Source organism: Diplotaxodon limnothrissa, linkage group LG22 (genome assembly GCF_057381915.1).
Source record: "Diplotaxodon limnothrissa isolate DT_005_m linkage group LG22, D_limnothrissa_male_GT1.1, whole genome shotgun sequence".
Taxonomy (NCBI): Eukaryota; Metazoa; Chordata; class Actinopteri; order Cichliformes; family Cichlidae; genus Diplotaxodon; species Diplotaxodon limnothrissa.
Genome location: NC_140616.1, coordinates 19091150 through 19116825, shown reverse-complemented (window position 1 = coordinate 19116825; position 25676 = coordinate 19091150). Strand labels below are relative to the sequence as shown.

The 25676-nt window shown below is 42.6% G+C and overlaps 3 protein-coding genes across 5 annotated transcripts; 2 read left to right on the top strand and 1 right to left on the bottom strand.

The window, feature by feature from the left end:
• The first annotated feature begins 329 nt into the window (after positions 1-329).
• On the top strand, positions 330-4203 carry LOC146609800 (uncharacterized). Its single transcript, XM_085346143.1, has 3 exons — positions 330-343; positions 645-2990; positions 4200-4203. Exons 1-3 carry the CDS (start codon positions 330-332, stop codon positions 4201-4203), a joined length of 2364 nt encoding a protein of 787 aa, XP_085202269.1.
• Positions 4204-4290: 87 nt separating this feature from the next.
• LOC146609799 (uncharacterized) lies at positions 4291-5745 on the top strand. The gene is made up of 5 exons (XM_085346787.1): positions 4291-4483; positions 5040-5101; positions 5178-5240; positions 5325-5384; positions 5467-5745. The coding sequence occupies exons 1-5, from the start codon at positions 4291-4293 to the stop codon at positions 5692-5694; spliced, it is 606 nt and encodes a 201-aa protein (XP_085202913.1). The 3' UTR covers positions 5695-5745.
• Positions 5746-9529: 3784 nt separating this feature from the next.
• Positions 9530-25220, bottom strand: ubp1 (upstream binding protein 1). 3 transcript variants are annotated; one of them, XM_085346936.1, is made up of 16 exons: positions 24902-25220; positions 20384-20535; positions 18603-18679; positions 18407-18512; positions 18199-18305; positions 17897-18049; positions 17701-17811; positions 14926-15033; positions 14602-14708; positions 14455-14509; positions 12871-12964; positions 12654-12744; positions 12364-12482; positions 12123-12265; positions 11304-11355; positions 9530-11209 (listed from the first exon to the last, which is right to left on the bottom strand). In XM_085346936.1, exons 1-16 carry the CDS (start codon positions 24970-24972, stop codon positions 11172-11174), a joined length of 1584 nt encoding a protein of 527 aa, XP_085203062.1. In that variant the 5' UTR covers positions 24973-25220; the 3' UTR covers positions 9530-11171. The 3 variants fall into 3 exon arrangements, with proteins under 3 accessions (XP_085203062.1, XP_085203061.1, XP_085203063.1); XM_085346935.1 differs by lacking the exon at positions 24902-25220 and adding an exon at positions 23586-24894; XM_085346937.1 differs by lacking the exons at positions 14926-15033; positions 24902-25220 and adding an exon at positions 23586-24894.
• Between the last annotated feature and the right edge of the window lie 456 nt (positions 25221-25676).

Below are 25676 nucleotides of genomic sequence, written 5' to 3'. Positions count from 1 at the left end.
TCTTCCTATTTTCCGTGATTGAACTCCGCCAAAACCTGGAGTTTAATCTGCTGTAAATTGCTGACCTATATACTGCCAAATATATCTGAAATTGAAAGCTATCACGTCACTGTCACGAGGTAGAAACTGCAATCAGTGTTTTGTTTATGTTTTTGCCAGTTTCCCTTATATGTATCTTTATATATACAGATATTATAAAATGTTATTTGGCAAAAAGAAAAAAATTCAAACGAGATCTGGCCAAGAAAACAACAGAAACTGAAACAATTATAACATAACAGTTCTAAAAAATATATCATAAGCGGCCAAAGAGCATTAGATTCATTACAATGTGGAACACAGAGTATGTACAATGAAGCAGTCATAAGAATATTTACAAAACAGGTCATTTCTTTATTTTATATATTCCTCCACTGCAAATCCAAATACAGCTTATTTAGCAAAATAAGCAATGATATTCGAAATTTAACAAATAGTATACAAACAGCTGGTTGTTCAGTTTGCCTTGCACAAGGAAGCTGAACAACACCAAAGGACCTAGAAGACCACTGAAGAATTCAAAAGTGGATGATGGCAGAATACTTTCTTTGGTTAAGATAAACAACTTCACAGCATCTGTGTCAAGAGCGACGTACCATTATCAGAAAAAAGCTTCTGAATGTGAAAACAGAGGTGTTTACAACTGATCTCAGCACAGCTATAGTCAGAGGCAGAATACCTGGAGGGGTTGCTGTGCTTTGGGACAAAAAAATAGACCCTGTGATAAAGCCCATTAGACTGGATGTAGACTGGTGTATTGGTATACAATATACACAGAACAATAGTAGTTTTATCATTCTTAATATTTATACTCCCTATGAATCTTGTCAAAATGAGCAAGAATACCTCAGTAGGCTGGCTTTTATTAATGCATTTATTCAAGACAATGATACTTACAGCATATATGTTTTGGGTGATTTTAATGCTGATCTCACAGACAGCAGTTCTCAGTTTGCTGACCACTTAACTCATTTTTGTCAAGTTAATAATCTTATCTTGTCTACCAAAGTGTTACTGCCTGCAGATAGCTATACATACATAAGTGAAGCCTGGCATAGTACATCATGGCTGGACCACTGTATCTGTACAGCTGATGGACATGCAGCTTTAGCAAACATGACTATTAGGTATGAGGTAACTGTGTCAGATCATATACCTTTTGGTTTTACTGTGAATGTGGAACAAATGCCAGCAACAACTGGAAACAATATTGCTAATATTGCTACCAGTGTAAAATTAGACTGGTCAGCTTGTAGTGAAGATGATTTCTTAGCTTATCATAGTAATACCGATATACATCTGAACAACATTTCTTTGCCGAAAGAAGCTATTTTGTGCAAGGATGTCAACTGTAAGAATGCTGTGCATAAACATTTACTCTGCTCCATGTATGATGATATAGTGACTGCTCTGCATGAAAGTGGTACACTGCTTGATAAACAATATAAGCATAAGAAACCTAACATCAGACCTGGCTGGAAAGAACATGTATCCATGTACCATGATGAAGCTCGCATAGCTTATAAATGTTGGGCCATGGCTGGAAGACCTAAACAAGGCCCAGAATTTGAACAGAAAAAATGTGCGAATGCCAGATATAAGTACGCTGTTCGCTTTATAACTAAAAATGAGCAAATGCTGAGAGCAGATTCTTTGGCCAGGAAAATGTTGTGTAATAATATGGCAGATTTTTGGAAAGAGGTGAAAGCTCTTAATAACTGTAAACCATCTCTACCATCAACTGTTGAAGGTGTTTCTGGGGCAGATAACATTGCAGCATTATGGAGACAGCATTACAGTGCGTTGTTTAACTGTATAAAAAGTGATCCATATGAGGACAATCTTGACATGAGTAATGACACAATAAGTGTAAGGACACATGAAGTATATGAAGCCATTCATAGGTTGTCTGATAATAAATCCTCTGGTTTGGATCACATCACTGCAGAACATTTAAAACATGCTAGTTTAAGGCTAGCTCCTCTTTTAGCACTCTGTTTCACTGGGTTTATGATTCATGGCATATTACCAGACTCAATGCTGTGTATTTTACTGGTACCAGTTATGAAAGACAAAGCTGCAAAAGTGAGCTGTTTGGATAATTACAGGCCGATTGCACTAGCCAGTATTTTATCTAAGGTGTTAGAAAGAATCCTGTTTGATAGAGTTAGTGTGTTCATCTCTTCTCTGGATAATCAGTTTGGCTTTAAACCAAAGCACGGCACTGACATGTGCATATATGCACTCAAGGAAATAGTCAGGTTGTATAGGGCTAAAAATTCATCTGTCCTCATGTGTTTCATTGATGCCTCTAAGGCTTTTGATCGAGTGAACCACAGAAAACTTTTTGATAAATTGAAGACACGGGGAGTTCCTCAATACATCGTGAGGATTCTCTCTTACTGGTACGCTCATCAGAACATGCAGGTTAAATGGGGAAGCAGTATTTCTGCCCCCTTTGGTGTCAGCAATGGTGTCAGACAGGGTGGGATTTTGTCTCCAATTTTATTTAATTTATATGTCGATGATTTGTCCATACAGCTGAGAGCCTGTAACACTGGGTGTATATTAGGTGAAGCACTGATAAATCATCTTATGTATGCAGATGACCTGGTTGTTTTTAGTCCAAGCAGTGCTGGGTTACAGGATCTTCTTAATGTCTGTACTGAATATGGTGTGCAATATGACATTGAGTACAATGCTGCTAAAAGTGCTGTTTTGATATGTAGAACCAAGCAGGATAAACAGCTAAATTTCCCTTTGTTTAAACTGGCACAAAAAACTCTTGAAGTTCATAAAAAGGTGAAATACCTCGGTCACTTTATTACTGAGCAAATGAATGATGATGATGACATATACAGACAACGATGTAAGCTCTATGTGCAGGCAAATACTATTGCACGCAAATTCAGCTTTTGTTCACTTCCAGTTAAAGTGGCTTTGTTTAAAGCGTATTGCACACCGCTATATTCTGTCCCCTTGTGGTCATCCTACAAACAATGTAGCATGCAGAAGCTGCATGTTGCATATAATGATGCGATGAGAATCCTTTGCAGGATACCTAGAAGTGGTAGTGCCAGTCAGATGTTTGTAGCTGTGGGTGTCTGGACTTTTAAAGCACTTTTAAGGAAGCTAATGTTCAGTTTTAGAGAACGACTGGATGGTTCGAGTAACAGTATAATTTTAGCACTTACAGATCCGACAGTGAGTGGTTCCCGTTACTCATCCAGTCTCAGAAAGCACTGGTTAAAGTGTTTGTGTATTTATTGATTTATTTTAAGTAATTGTGTTTTATGTATATTATGGTTTTATATTTTTACAAATGCTTTATATACTTATTTATATACATATATATATTTAATGGTATACCTTGTGTTGTGTGTGTGGGGGGGGGGGAGTTGTGTGTGTGTGTTTCTTGTCTTGTTTTTATGGACATGTAGTCTGCCAATAAAGATTGAATTGAATTGAATTGAATTGAATTGAATTGAAGGTGTAAACCACAGGGTACAATCAAGAACAGGGCCCTGTTTCAGGAAGCCGGTTTAGAAAACTCAGAGTGAAAAACGATACGCAGGGTTGAGTAACCCCGAACTGTCCAACTCGGAATATTCGGTTTCAGAAAGGCTGATAACAATTAGTTCAGTCAACGCGGAGTTGCTACAACCCCAAGTTAAGCACGCGCACGAGGATACATAAAGCCCCGATCAGTGGAGCACAGATTAAGCGAGTCACCATGGAGACGGAGGGAAAGAAGGCGCGTTCGACGTATTTCACAGCGCTCGAGGCGGAAATTCTGATGGCAGCATATGCCGACAGCATGCACATCATGCAGAAAAAAAGTAACACAGCCGCAGCTGCAAAGGAAAGGGAGCATGCATGGCAAAACATAGCCGACAGAGTCAATGCGTGAGTGTTAATTTAAACATTGATCTAGGGATTTCCACCCATATAACACGTTATTTTATCATATGTCATTCTATTTATTATGTTATACATTTTATTTTGTGATGTGATGTGAGCGCAGGTGCAACCCAACAGGCCCCAAACGTTCCTGGCAGCAAGTAAAAATGAAGTATAAAAACATAGTCCAAACAGGTAAGGTGTAATTGTATTATGAGCCATAGTGCTTGGTCTGTGTGTCCTATGTAAATCAATTGCAGTTAGAGGCTACAGTAATATACCACCTGTAAGCACATATTGAAATTATCTGAGCACATCACAAGTACACATTTGCCTACTCTGTATGCCCAAATGTGTGCCGTCACAGCCAACAGAAAAAAAGCGGAGGCCCGAAAAACAGGTGGGGGTCCTCCACCACCACCACCCACAGAGGCTGAGCAGTTGGCCCTCAGCCAAAACAGTGGGCGCCCTGTGGCTGAAGGCATCTCTGCGGGGACATCCTCTGTGGCAACAACCCCACAAGACACAAGTGCCTACATAAGGGGTAAATCCAAAACAATACATGGCGTGCATACATCCATTCTGCACAGTCACCTTGACCAAAATGAACTATGTCGTAGTGAAGTTACTGTCCTACTGACAGAGAATGACAGTCATCAAACAGTTAGGTGAATAAACAACACTGAGACACTTGGAAACTGTTAACGTGCTGCACGGGTGAGGGCCCAGGGAGAGACTCACACACACCGAGCTGCAGTGGTACGTCTTTATTATGAGCATAGCAGTGTCCTTTAATTTTGCATACATGCGTGTGTGTGTGTTAACCTCCCACAGGGTGAGCTCCCTGTTCCCAGAGACAGAGCGAGTAGTACATTCCGTACCTTTCCCAATAAGTGTAACATATGAACATATACCTCAATGCAACATAAAGCTCATAAAAGCGTTTCCACCCTGACACCTACTGATTTTGCCTTCCCTCAGTGTCGGTTGTCTCTGAGAGCATACTGACAATGAGGTGTATGGTGATTGGTATGTCTGGTAATTGCCATTTGCGCCCACATAAGTCATGAGTGACCTGTATGAACCCCATATACTTCCAGTTGACGGTGATGGTGTACTGCATCTGGTGCAGCCCCCTGTTGAGCCAGACCGACATGCAGTTGTGAGTACTCGTAATACTCCACAGACTACATGTGTCAACAGTAGAACAGCAATGTTGTTAAATGTCTCCACCACAGGCACATGATGACGAAACAGTGACAGCTGCTACAGAGGAGGCCGCAACAGAGCCACACTATGAGGTATACAGTGTACAGTGGAAAATATAACAACTGACGACAATGTGGTACTATGATGACACCATGGACTTACTATGTCCCCGGCAGAGTGATGCTGGAAATGAAGAGGAAGAGGGTCCAGCCACTCCTACAACGAACCTTTCCACAGTGGGTTGTTCAGCACTGATTTACAACCAACCTAAGTAGGCATGTACTATGGATGCCAATGCTATGTCCCTTGTTGCAATAGCTCCCTGTGAAGCAGCTGTATAAGACATATCTGGCCAGGAAGATAAGAAAGTGCGACATGGAAATGGTGCACCTCCAGCTGCAGATCCAAAAGTCGAAGCTGGAGATTGTACTGCTGGAACAACAGTTAAGGGTGGGTGGAGTGATCATAGATGGACGAATCATGTCAGTGTTTGTACAACATACTAATATACGCATTTATTCTTTGTGTACAGGACATACAGGGTGACCAATAAAGGCAGTTGACCACAGTATCTGTGTATTTGTCTTGTAACATGTTGGGTTGACGGGTCACAGGAAATGGTTGTGGCATATGGTGTCTCTGACTGCTCTTCCATCCTGTACGTTCGTGGGTGGGTCAGGATGTTCATCGTGTGGATCACTGCTGTTGTCTGGTTCAGCTGGACACTGTTCACCTCTAATCGTGGCAATGTTGTGTAGGATCACACATGCCACAATGATGTCACATGCCCTTTCTGGGGTGACCCTGAGTCCACGAAGGCACTGGAACCGGGCCTTGAGCATTCCGATGGTCATTTCAACTCTGGCCCGTGTCCTGCAATGGGCCAGATTATAACGCTGCTGTGGGCCCGGTTCAGGGTCAGGATAAGGGGTGAGCAAATAGGGTAGACATGGGTACCCCCTATCACCAAGCAGGTGGCCAGTGAACTCTCCTAGGACAGAAGAATACATGTCAGTGCAAACGTCCCTGTGGCAATTGGTCTCTGTATATTTCACAGTTACTTCGACCCACCATGTCCAAATTTTGTGCTCAGTGTACATTCACGGAATATTTGTGAGTCATGTACAGAGCCTGGCCACTTGGCTTCCACATTTGTGATGATGTTGGCAGCATCACATATGATCTGCCCAGTGCAGAGAACACATATTAGCATCCATTACCATGATGCCATCACTTGTTGGTGTGAAATGCTACAGGGAATTATGTACCTGTACATTGATGCTGTGGACGGACTTCCTGTTCACATAGTCTCCTTCATTTGCTGAGGGTGCAATGATTGGGATGTGGGTGCCATCTATACAGCCAATCACGCCTGGGAACCCTGGAAATTTATGTACCATTTGAGTGGTAGTTCACGTATCACCACATCATGCATTGAGTTTTGTTCATCCTGATACCTGCAATTTTGTGGCATCCCTCTTTGATGAATCTTGTGGGTCTGTGACCGGGGAACACCACAGACGAGTACAGGAGACGTTTCAGTGCTACTGTAACATTCCTGACTGCCCGACAGACGGTAGCCTTGGAAACGTGCTCAGCGTCACCGATATTGTACAGAAAGCTCCCGTTTGCAAAGAAACGGAGTGCGGTACAAAGAATATGTAATGGACTGAGCGCATGTCCGCGATGTGTCACATGCGCAATATATGGCCTGAGGATGTTATCCAAATAACTTATTGATTGTGCTGAGACACGGTAACGTTCGCACAGGAAATCATCAGGTAATGATAACATGTCCATACGCGCTCTAATCACTCTCTCCCGGCGGAGTGCTCTGCGGAGAATTTGGGCTTCAAGATCTACTGGCTCTTCAAGGAAGGGACACGCCATGTCTGACACTTCCTGCTGTCAGGTTTCCGACAAAGAGGCGGGGTCAGTCAGGGTTAGTTGTAGTAAACCTGCTAGGGGGCAGGTTAGCTTCACGGAGTGTGTCGTCATAGTGACTCACTGAGGCTTCAGCTGAACTCGCTTTGTGAAACCGAAAACCCAGAGTTTTCGTTAACTCAGGGTATACTTACTCAGTTTTTCCACTAAACCGGCTTCCTGAAACAGGGCCCGGGAAGGCCAGATCACACTTAACTGGAATACACCTAAGAGACAACCTGCACAGTCCTAGAAATAAATTAAATAAAACGAGCATGAACTTGAACCACAACGATGAGGAGAGATAATATAGAGAAGGAAAGGATCCGATTCACCCGATCTCAACTCCAAAACCTTTGGGTTACTAAAGATAAAACCGAAAGCAGAGAAATCCACAAACCGCAGCAGCTAAAAGGTGTCATCCAAGGCACATTTGGATGTTTTCACAAACTGTACAGCGCGACTTTATAAAAGCACTGAATATTTTACACATTATAAATTCTATTTTCTATAATTTCATGTATCCTTTCTTTTGTTTCTTCATTTTCTACGTTGTCACCAAAATGGCGAAACAGTTATGTGCAAACACTTGTCAGTAAAGGTGATTATTGAGGATAGGCATATCCCCCAGAATGTAGACCCACTGATGTGGGTTTTTGTCTGGTTTGGTCATTAATTTGCACCTGCTATATTCACTCCTCAGCCCAGGTGTGATACAGCCTCTGATAAGAGAAAACCAGAGTTTGCATGATTTTGGGTCCTAAACATCTGTTTTGGGGGCTCACAGGCAGGTGTTTTGTGCTCACAATCTGCTTGATAAACTATGAGTCAATGCAGCGCCTCATTTAATTGTCCTGCAACAAAAGGCACACCACAATTCTTTGTTGATGACCTTTAACACACTCAAAGAGATACTTTCAGTCTCCACGCCAGGTGCTTCCTGTTGATCATCTTCTTCGCGCTTATCTGTGGAACATCAAGAACACATTCTGCAAAAACTGTTGCTTATGCAGGTAGGAGCAAAATATGTCTCACCCCTAACCTTGAAAGGAGTCTATATAATGTCTGTGTCTGCAAGTGTGCATGCCTTGGCCTTACTGATGATGTTGTTAGAGGTGATTTTTGACAGAAGGATATCAGCAGGGGTCAAAGGGAAGGTTTACAAGATGGTAGTGAGACCTGACGTGACGTATGGTTGGAGATGGTGACACTGATAAAGAGAGAGGAAGCTGAGCTGAAGATGTTGAGACTTTAATGTGGGAGTGAGCAGAACAGACAAGATTAGAGATGAGGACATCAGAGGGACCATCAAGTTGTTCCATCTGCGGACAAAGTCAGAGAGACAAGGGTGAAGATGGTTTGGACATGTGCAGAGGAGGGATAGTGGATTTACTGGACAAAGGATGTTAAATATGGAGCTGCCAGGCAGCAGTTAAAGAGGAAGACCACAGAGGTGGTTCATGGATGTAGTGAAGGACATTGCAGAGGGTTGTTGTGACAGGATGCTGCTTTGGATAAGTTGAGACGGAGGCAGATATTCACAGTGGTCACCCCTAAAGGAAGCAGCTCAAATTTGCAAATCTATGAAGTCTAAGTTATAAATCATTGACCATCATTTTAATCTTTCTAATGCCTGAACAACAACATAATTGCCAGAATACTCAATTTAAAATAAAGGTGTTTATCAAACCTAAATAAAAATAAATAAATAAAACAAATTAACCCACTACTTTTAATTCATCCATTATTTTCATTTTGAAAGTTTAGTTTTTGGTTGAAAAAAAAAAAAAAAAAAAAAAAAAAAAAGATAAAGGGATGATGTAGGTCTCAAAAACACCATTACAGTTGTAATAATAAAGCAGGACACCAGACAAAGTTATGAAATCATTTATTCCCAGCACGTGGTTGTGTACATCTCCAGCATATGATACTGTGTACATAAGCATCATCATCATCAGACATTGTACTGTACATCAACAGTGGTCACCTCTCGAGCTCGCACTCTCTTACACACAGTCACACAGACAGTCACGCGGTCAGGCCTTCAGCGGACCAAAACTGCTATTCAAGAGTTCGCCGGACTCGCTCTATTAATGTCTGAGCTGATGACCACAGCTTTACTGCGCTGCGGCGCTCACGTCCTCCTAAAACACCACAAGAGCTACAGTCCTGGCTCTGGCGTGTGGGGAGACAAAAGCTTTTTTTTTTTATTTAGTCTCGACATTGTTTTATTTATTTTGTTCTCCTTCTCGGTTAAGAAGAGGGGAGGGGCAGTAGGACTACTGACTACACATCAAGCTTGAATTTTGTGAATTTCTTCAGTGCAGGCTTGGTCTCTAACGTCTGGAAAAAGACAGAGGGGTTACAGTCACTGACAAAAATTACCATTTCCTACCTTCCCCCATCTTCCACATGCTCTTTACTACATTAGCAAGCTAAAACACGGTTTCATTATACCAACAGGAAAAAAGTTTTTTGTTGTTTTTTTTTTTTTTTTAAACTGACATAATGAAGTCTTTGCAAGAAAAGAAAAATGATACGAGTGCACACTTAGACACACACACATTCAGACACTGACACGCTCAAGTGTACGCACTTCAAAAATGCTGAAACACCGTGTACCAAAAATCATTATGTCGACTTAACTGAACCCCCAGGAGCAGTGAGAGGCTTCCCGTCACTTTTTCAAAGATAAGGGCGCTCGAAAGACACGACTTCCTGCATTCAGCTACGTAAAAATACAAGGTGGATGTGGTGCTGTGAAGGTTTTCTCCTCTCCAGAAATAAGACTATTGAAACCAGGAGATAGCGGGTGTTTGGTGTTTTTTCTTTGCAAAGCAGATCCTGGAACAGAGGGTTTATTACTTTTGCGCACAAGCAATGCTGCTAAATTTGACTTAATCGTCTCTTAATGCTTCTAAGGTGTCCAGAGTCAGGCAGAAAGAAAAAAAAAAAAAAAAAGCCGATGAATCTAAAAGCCTGTTTGGTCCCCATGATAGGAGGTTTTAGGATAGGCTGACTGTTTTCTTAAGAGGTTTCGTCGTTTTGCTTTGTTTTTCCTTCTTGCACACAAACGGCCAAGAATCACATGTCTCTGAACGAGTGTTTCAAAGTCAGTACACAAAGCAGAGGAGTCAAATATGAAGTGTATGCGCTGTGTGTGTGTGTAAATGTGAGTTAAAGATCGCTCTATTTAATAAAAAAAAAAAAAAAAAAAAAAAAGCCAGTATGGCACCAGAAACACGTAAATTCAATGAAAGAAACGGCTGATCCATAAATAAAGCACGAAGTAAAATGAGTAAAAGCTCAGAATAAACAGGACGTGCATCGGGAAAGCTGGGCGTGACGTCGCGTCAGCACAGAGATATGGCTGTAAATCACTGAGGACGACTTCGCGAGACGAGAGTTAATGAAAGCAGTCAGTCTGACAAAGTCAAAGAAAAACAAAAAACATCTACAAAACACCCGTTTCTTTCCGGGGGTTACCAAGCTTGGCTGATCAATACGTGGTTGGTTAATTAATGGTTTATTAAGACAAACCCATCGAGAATGTTAAACAAGCAGGGCACGGTGGGATTCTCCTTTAAGCGAGTTAGTATGAGATCGCATGCTGTTCAGCAGTACAGGTTACCAAATACTGGCCTAGTGCTGGTTGTGTGCGTTGTGAAGGAAGGGCAACGAGCAATAAGGAAACGCTTTCCTTCTCCTGCCGACCCCCACTCCTCTCCCGGAGCCGCCACCCTCCGATCTCCACACAAAAACCATACAAAAGACAGAAAAATAAAATAAAAAAATAAAATAAAAATACATAGAACATTGCTAACTTTCCCCCCTTTATCCCACATCCCACCGGTCTCTCTTCTTTGAACTAAATCGCCTTCGTTAATAATGTTTTCAATATGAAACAGTGGACACACCCATGTCAGATTCTAACATTTACATGGCTTTAGCGCAGTCTGTCTGCTTCCCGTCGAGCTATCGCTTAGAGAGACAGGGAGGAAGAAGAGGGAAAGAGTAGAGGCAGGCAGAGGGATGGACAGAGGGAGGCTTCAGCTCCAAAACAGAGGGTGGAGAATTAGTGATGCCATCTGTCCTCCTCACTACTTCAAGATTAGATGGAGTCCTTCGCCCGACTCATCTGCAGAGAGGGGGAAAAGTGAAGGGAGACATTACATCCTCGTCTAACAGTGATCTAGGTTGTGGCTTTCTATCTGTTAGCAGAGACTGCTGACCTTTGACAGTGCTGATTAAAAAACAGCTCTCGTCAGGGAAGTTGTAAACCATCTGTGGGAGAGAAGTAAAAAAACAAAACAGGGTGAAGCGCTGGAGCTCATGAAACATTCTCAGCAGGTTAAAGGTTTGTTTCGGTTGCACACAGGTCCGACTCTGAAGAGCGACACAGTGTGTGTGACACACACAGAGCCCATAAACAACATGCAAATAAGATGATGGCGCCCGGTTATTCCTCTGTAAGCTGTGAGTGTTTGTAGCTCAGGAGGCAGAGCAGATCATCGATAACTGAAGGGTTGGTGGTTCACTCCTCGGCTCAACACGGGTATTTTTCACTTGTTAGGCAAATGTGTAAACCACTACACTAAACCAGATCTCAAACCCACAACTTCTATGGTGCCTTATTTCTGAGCACGGTGTTTGTGGAGGTATTGTACATCCTGAAAGCTGAGTGAAAAGGACGTCACCATGTCCACTAAAGCACACAGTGAGGCATTTTCCTGTTTATGGGTGGACTGTGGCTTGGGAGGTAGAGTGGGTCTTCTGTGAGTATCCTTGAACCCCAAATTTCCCCTGAAGCATCAGTCTGTGTGTGTGTGTGTGTGTGTGTGTGTGTGTGTGTGAGATTGTTAGAAAGTACTTAAAGTAGAGGTTAAACGCATGTGTGTGTGAATGCTCTCAGTGCACTAGCAGGGCACCAACCCACTTACCATTTATTCCACTGTTTTTTAATTAAAGACTTCCACTTCATGAGTCTTTCAGGGCCATGAATGTGACACTCAAAATATAAAGAGAGAGAGAGTGTGTGTGTGTGTGTGTACCTGGTCGCTTAGCAAGATGTGTATGCCTGTAGGACCCTGTCGGTACACCTGGTTGATCGTTCCCAGTGGAATGCTGCACACGCACGCCATCTTGCGGATGAGTTCTGCAGCTGTGAGCTCCTCTAGATACAGAGCATGGTACACTGCACAGAAACACACCAGACCGGTTTCACGGTCATGATAATAATCACAGACGGCATTTGGTCCCTGATTAATATCAGCAGCATCTGTTCGTCTTTACCGTGTAAACCAGAGGAGAGACAGTGTTCTCCATTTTCGTTAGTGCTGTGTCTGTCCAGCAGGGGGCTCTCTTGAAGGGACTCCTTACAGACATATATTGTCAGCCTGGGACGCACTGACCTGCATACACAGAAAACAGCGTGGGTGGTGTATCACAGAGCCTGGAGCTGGCATGATGGGAGATAACTCGCTGTGTTTTTGTTGTGGGTGACATCATGTTATGTCTCTGTCTCTCTTTAACTTGTTTTTTGCTTTGTATTTACCAGAAGCAGCCACTCATGTGTGACCTACCTGGATTTGAGTGCATTGAAGAGCCTGATCCCATCTGCTGGCCCACAAATCTGGACTAGATCGTCCCGGGTTAGCTTTAACAAATCAGAACCTTAAAACAAATAAATAAATAAATAAAAAGGGAGGACATCTGGTCACTTCTAATACACGCGCACGTCTTTCAACATCATGACCACGCCTGACCACGCTGTGTGTCTGACAACCTGCCTGTGCATACCTGAGAAGTTAGAGAAGAGCCGTGTGTAGGAGCTGAAGCGATTTTTCAGCAGCCACTTCTGTGTGTCCTGTATGGAGGCAGTGGCGCCCAACTGCTGTAAAGAGGAGCAAACGGGGTCGAAACATTAACACAACTCAGCCCTACTGAGCTAAACCATATTTGGATTAAAACTGAGGGCACTAAAGCCTCTTTTCCACTAGAACCACCAGCTCGACTTTTAGGGTTTTCAGGGCTCGCAAAATCGCAAAGAGTGAAAACTTCAAAAAGCAAATGTCCTAGATCTTGGTTCCACTTGCCTCTTACCTGTGATTTCAGTGGAAATTTCCAATTCAGAATCTGACACAGACTGATTCATGTCCTACACAGTTCTTGCAAGTTCATAGAAATTTCTGTTCAATTAGAACCAAATATTTGAGTTGATGATTGTAATTTGTTGTTGTAATTTGTGTTTTAAATATTTTTAGATTAATGTATAATATTGTAAAGGAAACAAAACATAAATCAAAATTTTCTTTTATTTTTTTTTAGGCTACTTAAATTTATTTTGGGCTACCAAAAACTGAAAAGTGCCTGCCCCAAGGGCTACCAGGGATTTTGAAATTTTGCGAGCCCTGGTTTTATATTAGGTGGTAGTACCTGGTACCACAAATATGACGCCAACAGACTGCATGACACTGATTGGCACAGGAGTGACATCACTGGATGACTCATGAGTGATGCCTTTTTTGAAAGCCGGAAACGGGGGAAATGGCGACACATGAAGCGGTGCAGACATTTAACATCAGTTTAGCAACATGTATATCAACGCCTCAATGTCCTCCATTGTTTTTTAGCATCACAGGAGTTAAGAGCCACCTCGCTATAACAACCCCACCCACATTGAGCTTTACTGACTTGCAATAGAAAATGACCAAAACTGAGTAAAGTTGAATCGAGCAGACGCTAGTGGAAAAGAAACTTAAGACAATTTCAAATAAAACACAAAGAGTGGAAAAAAGTCATGGATCCAAACTCAACTGCAGAGTGGAGGTGAGACATTCGTCAGTCACCTACACCATTTTCTCCTCTCTGTAACTGAAAACACTACATTTCATATTACACAGAGATATAATGGCAGATAAATGGGAGGAAATACGCTTTGAATGTTCGAATGCAGCTCAAATTCATGGAGAGAATTCAAATGAAAGGTAATAACAGCAGAAAAAGTTATCTAAATATCTGCTGGAATAAATGTTGCTGCTCATCAGAAACAAACATGGATTTAACCACAGCAGCAGTCGGTACTGCGATTGTGTCACTTACTGAAACTCAATAAAATCTTAACCCTGTGTCATTAAGGGAGGAAAACGTATCATGTGACATGGCAGCAGGTGTTCGTCACAGCAGACGTTTTAATTTGCGATTTCAAGAACAGAACAAATGTTACTAAAACCATTAACAGCGCCTCTGCACTGTTCAGCCGAGTCGTTACAGCCTGACAGTGACTCAGCACACACGCGGCAAAGCAATCAATTACGTCATCATCTACACCCGAGTCTCTTACACCTCTGTTCTGTTCGTGCAGGTGTGTCACTTTTCACTAACCTCTGAGTTGCCATGGCTGCCAGGGTCTGCCTGGTGATTGGGTGAGGACGAGTCACTGGAAAACAGAGACGTTGATTTAAGACCAGTATACACTTTACCTAAAAAACAGAAAGCTCTCTCACTCACGCACACACACTTTCAAGGTACCTGTCCAGTACTGAGGAGGTCGTGTAGGTCGACAGTGGGGTGGAGGCGAAGGAGAGAGTAGCTGCCTGGTTGGTGCTGGTGTAGGCGTTGTCTGGCCAAGGAGAGCACTGTGGAAAGCGCACTTATTGATACAAGCAGCTCAAACTACACAGAAACAACAAGTGAAAGACATTTAGCTCCATCTAGCCTAAAGTCAAGTTCAGTACAACATCCCCTAAACAGCAACTGACGGCCTCACTAATCAACAATAGGTCCTAAAAAAGGTGGCAGACAGTGTGTGGAGTGATTAAGAGGAGGAAGAGGAGAGCAGAGCAGGATGCTTACACTGCCTCTTTTGGCCAAGGAGTCGCCACAATCAGCGGGAAGTGTCCGCTTGCTGGACTTTTTCAGCTCATGGTCGCCCGCATCCTCTATGATGGGCTCAAGCCTCGTCTACATACAGACACACAGCAGAGATTAACCAGCCAGTGGTTATCACACAAACAACTAAAACCTCCAACTCGATATGTGGGGAACAGATAGAGGTGTGGTTATCACCGTAATTATAGTCCAATAACATTTGAGCGCATTTTAAAACAGTCTGAGGAGAGTTTCACCCTCACCCGCCAAACACCGAAAAGTCACAGAGACACTATTTCACAAAATAAATGTAATATATTTGATAAAAGGCAATTCTTTAGACTTCATTACTAACTGATTTTAATACAAGCTGCAAAAGATTCAAAGTGGTTTTTTTCCTCTTTATGCAACAAACTGCAAACCATTTTCCTCCAAGCGAGAAGTTATGTCACTGCAGCAACAGTGAAAATGAATTAAAAGCTGGGTCTCTGATAAAAGGTGCAGAGCATGATTGATGCTAATAAATAAAGGCTGGCCAGCCCTTACTGATGGAAGAAACAGACCCGTCTGGCTGTTGGGGAAGCTGACGAATGTCGGCTAAAATGTTACGCATGTTCTGATATAAACCTTCCGACAAACCGGCGATCTTTGGGGAGAACCACCACCTCGCCCACAATGTCAGCTGGGAAGGACTCCAGACCCCAAAACCCTGAACTGGATGAGGTGTTAAGAAAACTGATGTTCTGACATAGGTGGTTTTATGTTTGTTATATTTACAGTTTGTCCATGTTATGCTTTATGACTCAGTCACACTACAGTAAAAATAGAACGACATCCTCTTTTTCGCTGGGAAAACTTTCATCAATCAGCCGGTGATTCTTTTGCTGCAAGTAGTTGCAGCTACCAATTAGGGCCGACTGTCTGACATCCTTGACCTCTGGGTGACTTTTTGTTTGCAAAGTGATTGAATGGGAGGTAACCTGTCTCTATGACAGTCAGTCTGACTCAAGACTGACTGTCATAGACTGTGGTCTAATTTATAGGCACACCTCGTCTGTGATGCATCTCTTTGCAACAGTGGCTGTATTCTGGTTATATTCTTGTTTAAAAGCGAGGTTGCCGAGCACCTGTACTGCTGTACAGGTGCTCGGCAACCTCGCTGTACTGTATTGCAAGTCAAATGTGAGTGATGTTTAAGGGGGGTGTAGATATGAGAAGACCCTGAACAATCTCACTTATATAATCAGCTAGAACAAATTAAAATAAATCCCTTTTGTCACATTAACACAACTATTTAGTCGAGACCAGCTATTCCCAAACTTCACACCCCTGCAGCTTCATTTGAAACATAAACATTTTCAGTGGCACGCCCAAACCTTCAGTAAAAACGCCCAACTGATGGTCACACATACCTAACAAAGCATTTCCTTTGTGCTTTCATTTATTCATGCTCCAGTGATGAAATTGTTGAACCTGATCTTCTATCAGCAGCTTTAGTTTCAAAATTAAAATCTTTACAATTAGTGACAAGAAAAAGTTCAGGAGCAAAAAAAAAAAGCCCCATAATTAAGAATAACAATAAATAATGGCAATTTTAAAATGAATTACAAAACAAGTCAAAACAAGATTCTAATATAGAAACACTTTTGATTTTAAAATAACCCTAAAAAGATGTAATCCTACAGAATCCAATAAGAAATAAGCCAAAAGTTTATTAGTTGGTTATAAAACATAAGTAAAATAGAAATATGTTTCTCATCCTGCAGGATTTAGTCGTATAAACGCTCCAGATTAAAATTAGACGGTCCCATCCATTTACATTTCTAATATAGGAGAATTAAAAATATCAGTTAACTTAATTTTCACTGCGAGTGAGCAGGAGGGAGTACATAAAAGGAACAGCTCAGGCTGTAGAGACGATGTTAGAGAGGCAAGACCGCCTGAACGTGTGCAGGAGGGATACTGGGCACACTGGACCTGCTGTGGCCCATTCAGACCCCATAGGGGGTTGCAGCCCACACATTGGGAATCATTGGTCTAGACAAACAGTTGAGCTGACAATAAAAGTCTGTTCAGTATCTGAGAAAATATGGAAAAACCACACAAAGTGACACAAAATCCACTTCAGTTGTGTGCTGCAAGTCGACTAGCTGATAGCTGGGCACAGAAATACTAACCAGTTATCCGGTTGTTGTTTCACAGCAGCAGCGTGCCTCTGATTTGGTGAACAAATGAGGCGGAAAGGAGGAAAGATGACAGCCGTGTGAACAAACACGGGTCTCCTAACATTAAACACACCTGGCAAACTAATGTGACATCAAATCTGTGCCACTGTGAAAAACATTTGTGATTTTTTTACATTTAAAAAAAAAAAAAAGACCACCTCCCCCCAAATAAATCAAAGGAGGGTTTTTATTTTTGGGCTCAACGCGATCGTTGTATTTTTGATGATCTGAGGTTTAAAAACGCAGTAACTGATTGTTTCAGAGTCCCTGACATTTATACACTTGAATGTGAGAAACAGTGAGAAACCACGGCCAACGAATTAAGAGGATTATATGACTTCAGCAGCTTTCTGAATAAAGTTATTGCTGTTCGTTAGTTCTTAAATCCAAAGCATTGTAATTTTCAGACTGGTTGGCAGTGATGGAGTCTTTTGTATTATGAACAAGAACTGAACCTGGAAGCTTGTTAGTATTATAAGCTAGTTAGTGTCAAAGTCACATAAAGCCTAGGAGTTCACAGCAGCCCTGTACCGACCTCTGACAGGATAGTGGTATCGTAAGAAGGCTGGTACTTTTCCTTCTCTTGAGCTGTGCGTTTCTCCATCTTCTCCCTGTCAGTCTTTTGCTTGCGATCTGCCCCCTTTGGCTAAACAGGAAGCAGAGAAGAAGAGATGTAACTGGTGAGTGCTGGCACAGTTTCAAACGTGCCCTGTTTAAGATTGAGTGAGCACCTTGAAGACTTTAATTTGGCAGGAGGCAGAGTGGAGGTGCTCCGTGTAGTCTCCGCCGTCTCCGAGGGCGAACGTGTCGATCTGGATCCTGAAGGGGACGCCCTTCTCTCCGCCGTGCTTCCTGGGAGTGAACTCCGTGCTAATGCAGTGCACCTGCAGACGGCGGGTAGACACGATGAAGTCAAAACGTGTTTGATGTGGAAATTCAGCAGCACGCTGAGCAGGTGGCTCAAAGAGAGAGGATGTATGTGTGTGTGTCTCTCTGTGGTTTGAATGAGTGTCAGAGGATGTCTGAGTGTTACCTGCACAAACACAGAAGTTCTTTTGTTCAAGTCCCACAGAAACTCTGCAGCATTCAGCTGGGAGGGGTGAGTCTTTGGCTCCACAATGCCCACTGACATGGGGATATCTGATACACAGACACACACACACACACACAGATATTTGAGTTACAAATCACACACATGAACGGGACAGTCTAAGCAAACATTTCTCGGCAGGCATCTTTACCGATGTCAAGGAGACGGTCGCCAGGACGGTTCCACTTCCATCCCTCCAGCTGCTGGTGCTCTGTGTACTGCAGCCGACGGTCGTGAAACACCACTCGCACTATGCTCTACACACACAGACACACACATTAGATATAAAGTGTCCTGTCTACAGACACAGATGCATGATTGTCCTCGAGCTGTGAGGATCCTCTCACCTTCACCATCTTGTTGTTGAGCTCCGGTAACTCCCCTGGCTTCCTGTTGTCCAACATACGCACCTCATAAGACTGGCCTGAGTGAGAGTAGATGAACATTAAAAAACAAAACACAACAACAACAAAAAAGAAAGATTTAACAAGGAACAGTGAGTATATACATATTTGAATTTAACACACTCAATAAAAAGGTACAGGCTCATTATTATTGTTGTAAATTTATGAATGACACTGCAGGAATGGTTCCTCTGATGAAACACTCAATACTGGGATTTAATGGCACTAAAACTCATTTTTGGATTACTTGTTACAACTTCTGATTATTTTACTGTGAGCATTATATATTGATGTTACCACATTTAAGGTCCTTTTAAAAAAACAAACAAAAAACCCAACGTTCTTTTAGTAATTTATTGTTATGGTTTAACTTCCAACTCCTGCCTGTTTAGTTACACATGACTGTGTTTTATTGCACTTTGTGTAAAGAACTTTGAAATGCTAGTTGTGATAAGTGCTATGCAAACAAAACGTTATCATAAATCCTGGACTCTCTCACTGGTCTGCCTATCGACTCTGTAGTTACAGAGTTTAACCTTATCAAACTTCCAGGAACAAAGACCAAAAACACAAAAAAGTAGATACAGAATCCTCTGAGTGCTGCTGTGGAGACCACTTGCATTTTATACTCTTTAAATGATCACACCTGAAGGTAAATTTGCCTTTTAATTCTTGATTGAAGTTTTGTAAAATCACCCCAGTGTGGTATAAAGTTGTGTCACTGCTGCAGTGGTTTATGTTTCAGTTTGTGTGAAACAGACAAAAACACATGCATGCCCAAGTAAACAGTCTTTCCTAAAAAATTAGCACAAATGCTCACACTGCACAGGCTGACCTGTGAAGACACCGCTCAGGTATTTTGTTTATTCATGCTCACTCCAGTTTAATTACATGCAATTTAATCCAGCTTTATTTATATAACACGACTTCACACCAACAGTCACCTCAAGGTACTTTCTATCGCTACAATATGAGCAATATAAACCCCAACGATCAGAAAATACCTGACCCTGCTCTCTATCAAACTCCTTCACAGGCTTTATTAGAATATTTTATTGTTATATGTGAAGCAGAAACAGACGTTTAGACCATATGATGAATTTCTTACTTTGCTGGTTTTGTTTTTATACAAAACAATTCTAATAAAAAAGTAAGTTAACTTGTAAATCTTGCACTTTTAAAGTAAAAATTACAGGCAAAAAAAACAAACAAGCGAATAAAACACTGAGTTGGACAGATAATCATTATTAATGCACTGAGAAAGTAAAAGTCAGTGGGGGTAATGGAGTGTTTGGAGGGCAGTACAGTGTTACACAAAAACAAACAAACTTTTTCCAAGAAAAAACACAAAATCTCGTCTGTATGACCAAACCACCGTAAAACAAGGCCCCTGAGCTGTGTTTAAATAAATAAATAAAAACTGTGTGTATTGATATGCTAAATAACCTGGAATAATAACGTCTTGTTATGCATTCAACGTGCATTACAATACATTTCAGTAATAGGCAGATCTTAGTGTGTCACGTCGAGGGCACACGAGGCTGGCATTCACATCAGTAAGAGTTTCATTTTACAGTGATCACACCGAAATGCATTAAATTAATGCGCTCATTATTTATTGACGTTGGATTGTTGACAGGCAGCCATGCAACACAAACTGGGTCGTGTAAAACCGGGTCAACAACCCCCCCTCCCAAAATCACCTGCCGTTCTTTAGGTCTCACCTTGGTTTAGGTATGTGAGCGTTTCGTCATGCAGCTTGACAGCGGGCGAGGTGGCGGTGCACAGCACATACTGGAATGGGGGATTTTTGGTCTCATTTTCAGGAGGGAGGCTGGAGTCCTCCTGCTTAAAGATTGGCAGAGCCAGCACATCACTAGGAGGGGCGAGAGAGACAAACAAGTCAGCGAGGGAAAAACAAAAAAAACAACAATAAAAGAACAGTTGTGAGCGATAAGTTTTCCCCGTTAGGAGCTGATTTGGCGTATTTTCCTTGGCACTGGCCTCAATTTTTTTCAACTAGCTTTTGTCTCAAAGTTAGTTTGAATCTCCAGCACCATGTGAGCTCCATCCTGATGACAACATAATCACTGTGACCTTCCTGAAGGCAAAGGAAATAGTGTATTTATGCATCAGTACTGGACGACCTTCTCTCAAATGTTTGTGTGATTTTAACACTCTCACTTCACTCTTGATATGTCACTTTCAGTTGGGCAATATTTCCCTGTCACAGTGTGGAATAATTCAATGGATCACCTTTTTTTAGAATAAGTGACGAAGACTATCCATCGATCAAACTGTCTCTCTAATTATGTATGCATGAGTCCGCAGGAGGATAAATGAACAGAAACACCCAGAGATAGCCTTAGCTGCTGACATATACCATCTCTCACGCTTGGCAGGCACTGTAGACAACGTTCCCGTACTTGGCTCACCCTGACAAATGCTGTGGGAGTGTCAATGAGGGCACAGAGAAGGGTGAGGAGTGTGTGCATGTGCAAAAAAAGAAGTCCTATCTGTGCAAAAATATGTAGATCAGGGCATCTCATTACCTGGAAAACTAATCTGGAGCCAAACTAAAACCACCTTACCAAATTTCAAATAATTCCTGCAGCACCTTCCTCAAAACAACGAAGTCTTTCAAAGAGCTGCCTGCTAGATTTATCCTGCCCCGTATCGCTTTCTCTCAATCACTTGCCGGTGTGTTTTCTCTGCAGAGTGAGCGAGCCGAGGCAGCACCAACATGGGTGCCACAGCCCAGCTGAACCATGCTGCCCACGAAAACTGCATCTGCTTCCTGAAATCTGAGGAGCTCGTTCCACTGAATAACACCGAGACATTCTGTTCCCATCAGCTGCTGACTCCAAACACACCCACGACCCACCCCTGCACCACAGACAGACAGCAGTATGTCTGAAGCACAAACTAATACTGTCAATGCATACCATCCCCTGAATACCAGTAATCTTGCTTACACACATAAGCGACAGGCACACACCTACGTCATGCTCAGATAAACACACGCTAAAAGCAGACGGATGCAGATAAAGCACATGTATGCCCTCGGCGGGCTTGCCTTCATCATGCAAATATCACGACCTCCCATTAACCTGTTACATAACAGTGCACGCATACTAAGAATTACTAATTGAACAGGTGGTTTATAACAAAGTTATTCAGCTCAGTCTTTCCACACATATCGACTTCAAGATATATTTGGTGACTTTTAAACATTAGGAATTTATTTATTTACCCCCCACCCAAAAAATAAAAGGAAAATCCAATGACAAATGACCAGCAAGTCTCAACCTTTCCTGTACTGGTATTGTGACAGTTCACACCATCATTCAGCTGCTTCCCCAGAGAGGTTCTCGTCCCCTTGTCGGATGTACTATGACAGCACAGTTGCAGGAAATGCACATGCATCCTCTGCAGACAGATTATTCTCAAGTAATGCTGCCCAGCCAGTGTAAATATGCACCATCAGCATAAATGCTGGAATAACCTGACTAACCAGAAACCAGGGAAAAACTGGCTTGTTATTATATTAAAACCAGAACTATGAAGATAAAATTTGTTACTAGACTGCATGTTTATTAGCCTCGGCGTGTACAGGCAGGTGAGATATTTTGGCAAAAACCAACATTTAAATAAGGGGTTGGGCCAGTAACACCTGAAAACCTCCACATGCTGGCATTCATCTTACAGCTCTCTGGAAATCTACTGCAGGGATGAATGCCAATATTCCAAAAGACACTCCCTTATTTGGTCTGTTGATGGTGGTCTTTGGTACAAGAGGGCACAGACATTTAAACTGGACTAAGATCAGATGAGTGTAAAGGTTATAGCATAGGACTGCTATAAGCTGTGGGTCAGTGTCATTGAAAAACTAACTCTGCATTGATCTGAAGAGACATGTTCCTCTAATAAAATAAATGGGTCCAACATCTCAGAGTCACCAGACTCCCAACAGTTCAATCAAAGTTTGCTGCTGGAGAAAAACCACTAGTATGCTTATGGACTGCCTGTGTGGTGAAACAGTTTTAGGATAAATATAACCATGCAATGAGAAATAAATACATAAATAAATTTTTGATTTCCAATACTATTGGAGTCACACCCCCCCCCCCCCCCCCCCCCAAAAAAAACAAATGGGCCAAACATGATGGTGTGCTAGTGTAAAAAGATACATTAAGTGTATTTACAGTGACTAAATTGCTGCTACATTTTCTGAAGAAAATAATTCAGGAGGAAAGCAAGAGTTTCAAAAATGTCAGAGTTAAAATATTCAGACTAAAAACATATGATCATGGATCACTGCTTAGAGAGGTCAGGAGCAGGTAAACAGAAAAAAAATACTGGCTTCAATGATAAAAGATGAGGTGCATATATGTCCTGAATTGAGGGAGGAAAAAATGCTTGAGCAATTTCATTTATAACCTAGAACAGCTCCATTAAAAAGAGTCTAAATTCAGTCCCATCCGCCTAGACATGTGCAGCCACTTGTTTTCACATAACCCTGATTATGAGAAACAAAGCCACAGACCTGTTCTTAAAACCAGAACAGTGTCTTCCTGACTTCCTGGATGTAACAAAAACTTTACCCATGTCCTTGCAGCATACACGTGCATTGAGAAACAGTGCAGACTGATAAAAAAACAAAAACAAAACATCTTTGTCCCTGGCAGTATGACACGTGTCCCCTTCCCTGCCTTTGTGTGTGTTTAGAGAAATTAATCTTCATCCCTGATCGTGGCACCCCGCAGTGACTGCTCGAGTCCAAATCCCAAAACAAAGAGAAACCATAACACCCAACACAAAGGGAGTAACGCACCCAGGGGGGCTGTAATGTTAACACTCAGAGAGCTGTTCTTGCCAACGACCCACTGAAGCTGGGACTGGCATGTTGTCTTCAGTCTCTCTAACCTCATGCTGTAGGCTCCAGCGCCCAGCTCCTGCCCGATGCCGGACAGGCTGGCGTCGAAGTCGTGAACCAGCCCCGACTCGATGGTGGCGTCGTCCATCTTCAGCACCCAGGCCATCGGCCCCAGCTCCTTGTCCTCGGCTTCTACTCGGATGGCCGCCAGCTTGCTTCAGGTACGAGAGGTCGGCTTATAGAGGAAGTGAGCTTTGCAGCTTCTGAATGACACCCGTGAGAGGAAAGTTATGCTGCTAGCCCGCTAGCCGCTCCCTGGCAAGCTGGGCAGGCGAACCGGTAGCTTTCCACAGAGACTGGATGCATTGCCATATCTCCACTCGAGTTCTGAGAGTTTATTTTCGCACAAAGGGATGCTCCAAGACAGGCAGACTGCCTGAAAGTAACTTAGAACCCACTCAGCGAGTAAATAGTTAGTCGTGACTGAAGATCCGAGCTGATTGTCAGCATGCTAATGTTAGCTAACAGCTAGCTTTGAAAAGGAAGCTTAAGCAAGCTAGCCTGAATTCAGCAGCGCCTTTGTTGCTTCAAGTATCGAGTCTTCATACAGTCCGACTGACGTTTGTTCAGCAGAACGACACAAGCAGAAGGAGGAAAAAATATCGTTTTAATCCACACACCGCATCCCACGCAGCGCCCCGCACCAGCTGTTGCTACCGAGCTATGAAGCTAACTAGCATCAACTTCACTTGCTTTCAGCTACGTCCGGTGACCTAAGAGCGGCTCTCCTCTGGCGCTCCCTCTACCATCCCACTCCGCGCTCCTCTTCTCATCGCGGGGCTGGAATCACCGCCGGGGCTCCTTATTTTTAACACGCAGTCCGTTAACCATCCAAAATGAAGCGTTTGACACAAAACAGAGCATCAACATGGCTCCCTCAGCACACAGACTGTCGGTCTCTGAAGCCCGCAGGGCTGCCACCACCAGCCTCGGGAAGGATGCCAAAGACTGAGTCCAGCCAATCAGAGGCCGCCCTCTGTGCCCAGCGCAGAATTATTAGCCAATCAGCAACCTTCGAGCTTCCGTCATTGTGTCCAACTGTAGTTGCGCTCTGCCTCCCTGAAACTATAACACATATCTACAAAAAGTCGTTACTGTCAAAAAATATGAACCCTGTAGGCATGCAAACACCCCTCAGTGTCAAGTAAAAATAATGTTATATCTCTGATGCAAATACAGCGACAGGGCGCTGACCTTTTCACCGAGAGTTATTTATTAACAGGTATTGTTGTTGCTCCAAACACCCACACTGTGAGGATATAAACTAAACCAAACATTTACATTTGAGCTGTACATGAGCGGATACCTCGTATAGCCGCTGTTCTGTCTCTGTAGGGGGGCTCGGAAGTTTTCAGTGTACGGCTGCCAGAACAACATCGCGTCTCATCAGCCCTCTCCTCACTTCTCCTACACATAAACACCACTCGGCCCGGTTCCGACGACGAGGTCCAAACGGGAGATCAGTGTTTCATTCATGTCAGTGTCGAGCAAGAAGAAAAGTCCAGTCCACAGAAGATGGCTGCAGACCTTTTGCACTCTCTGGTCAATAATTACGCACCGCTCGGACCCTGGACGTGGCGCACTCTCAAGTCTGGTTTTCTGAGTGGGGCACACACGCTATTTTGGCCCTGAAAGGGAGGGGGAGGTGGAGGGGAGGCCCGCCTCATGACTTAAAGTCCTTCTGTCTGACTCAGGAAATTCAGAATATGGACATAAACACACGACAGTCAACACCAAATATGCAAACATCAAAGAACACAAGGGAGTAACTTGACTTGTCTAGCATGGACAGAACTAAAATTCATGTTGCATAAGTGTTGGATAACACTTGTTCATTTTAAATGAAGGATTTGCAATGGACAGCTTGTAAAAAAAAAAAAAACTAATAAAAAAAATCCCCCCTTCAGTTTAAAAATATATGAATACAGTAATTACTACAATAAAAAAAAATCAATCAGTTCTTGTACATTTGAATAATGTAATAAATAATATGTTTTTAAATTCAGTATGTATATAGGTGTACAGAGGCCGTTTTAGCAGTCATCACTCATGTGTTCCACATTTAGTGTCACCAAAAGCAA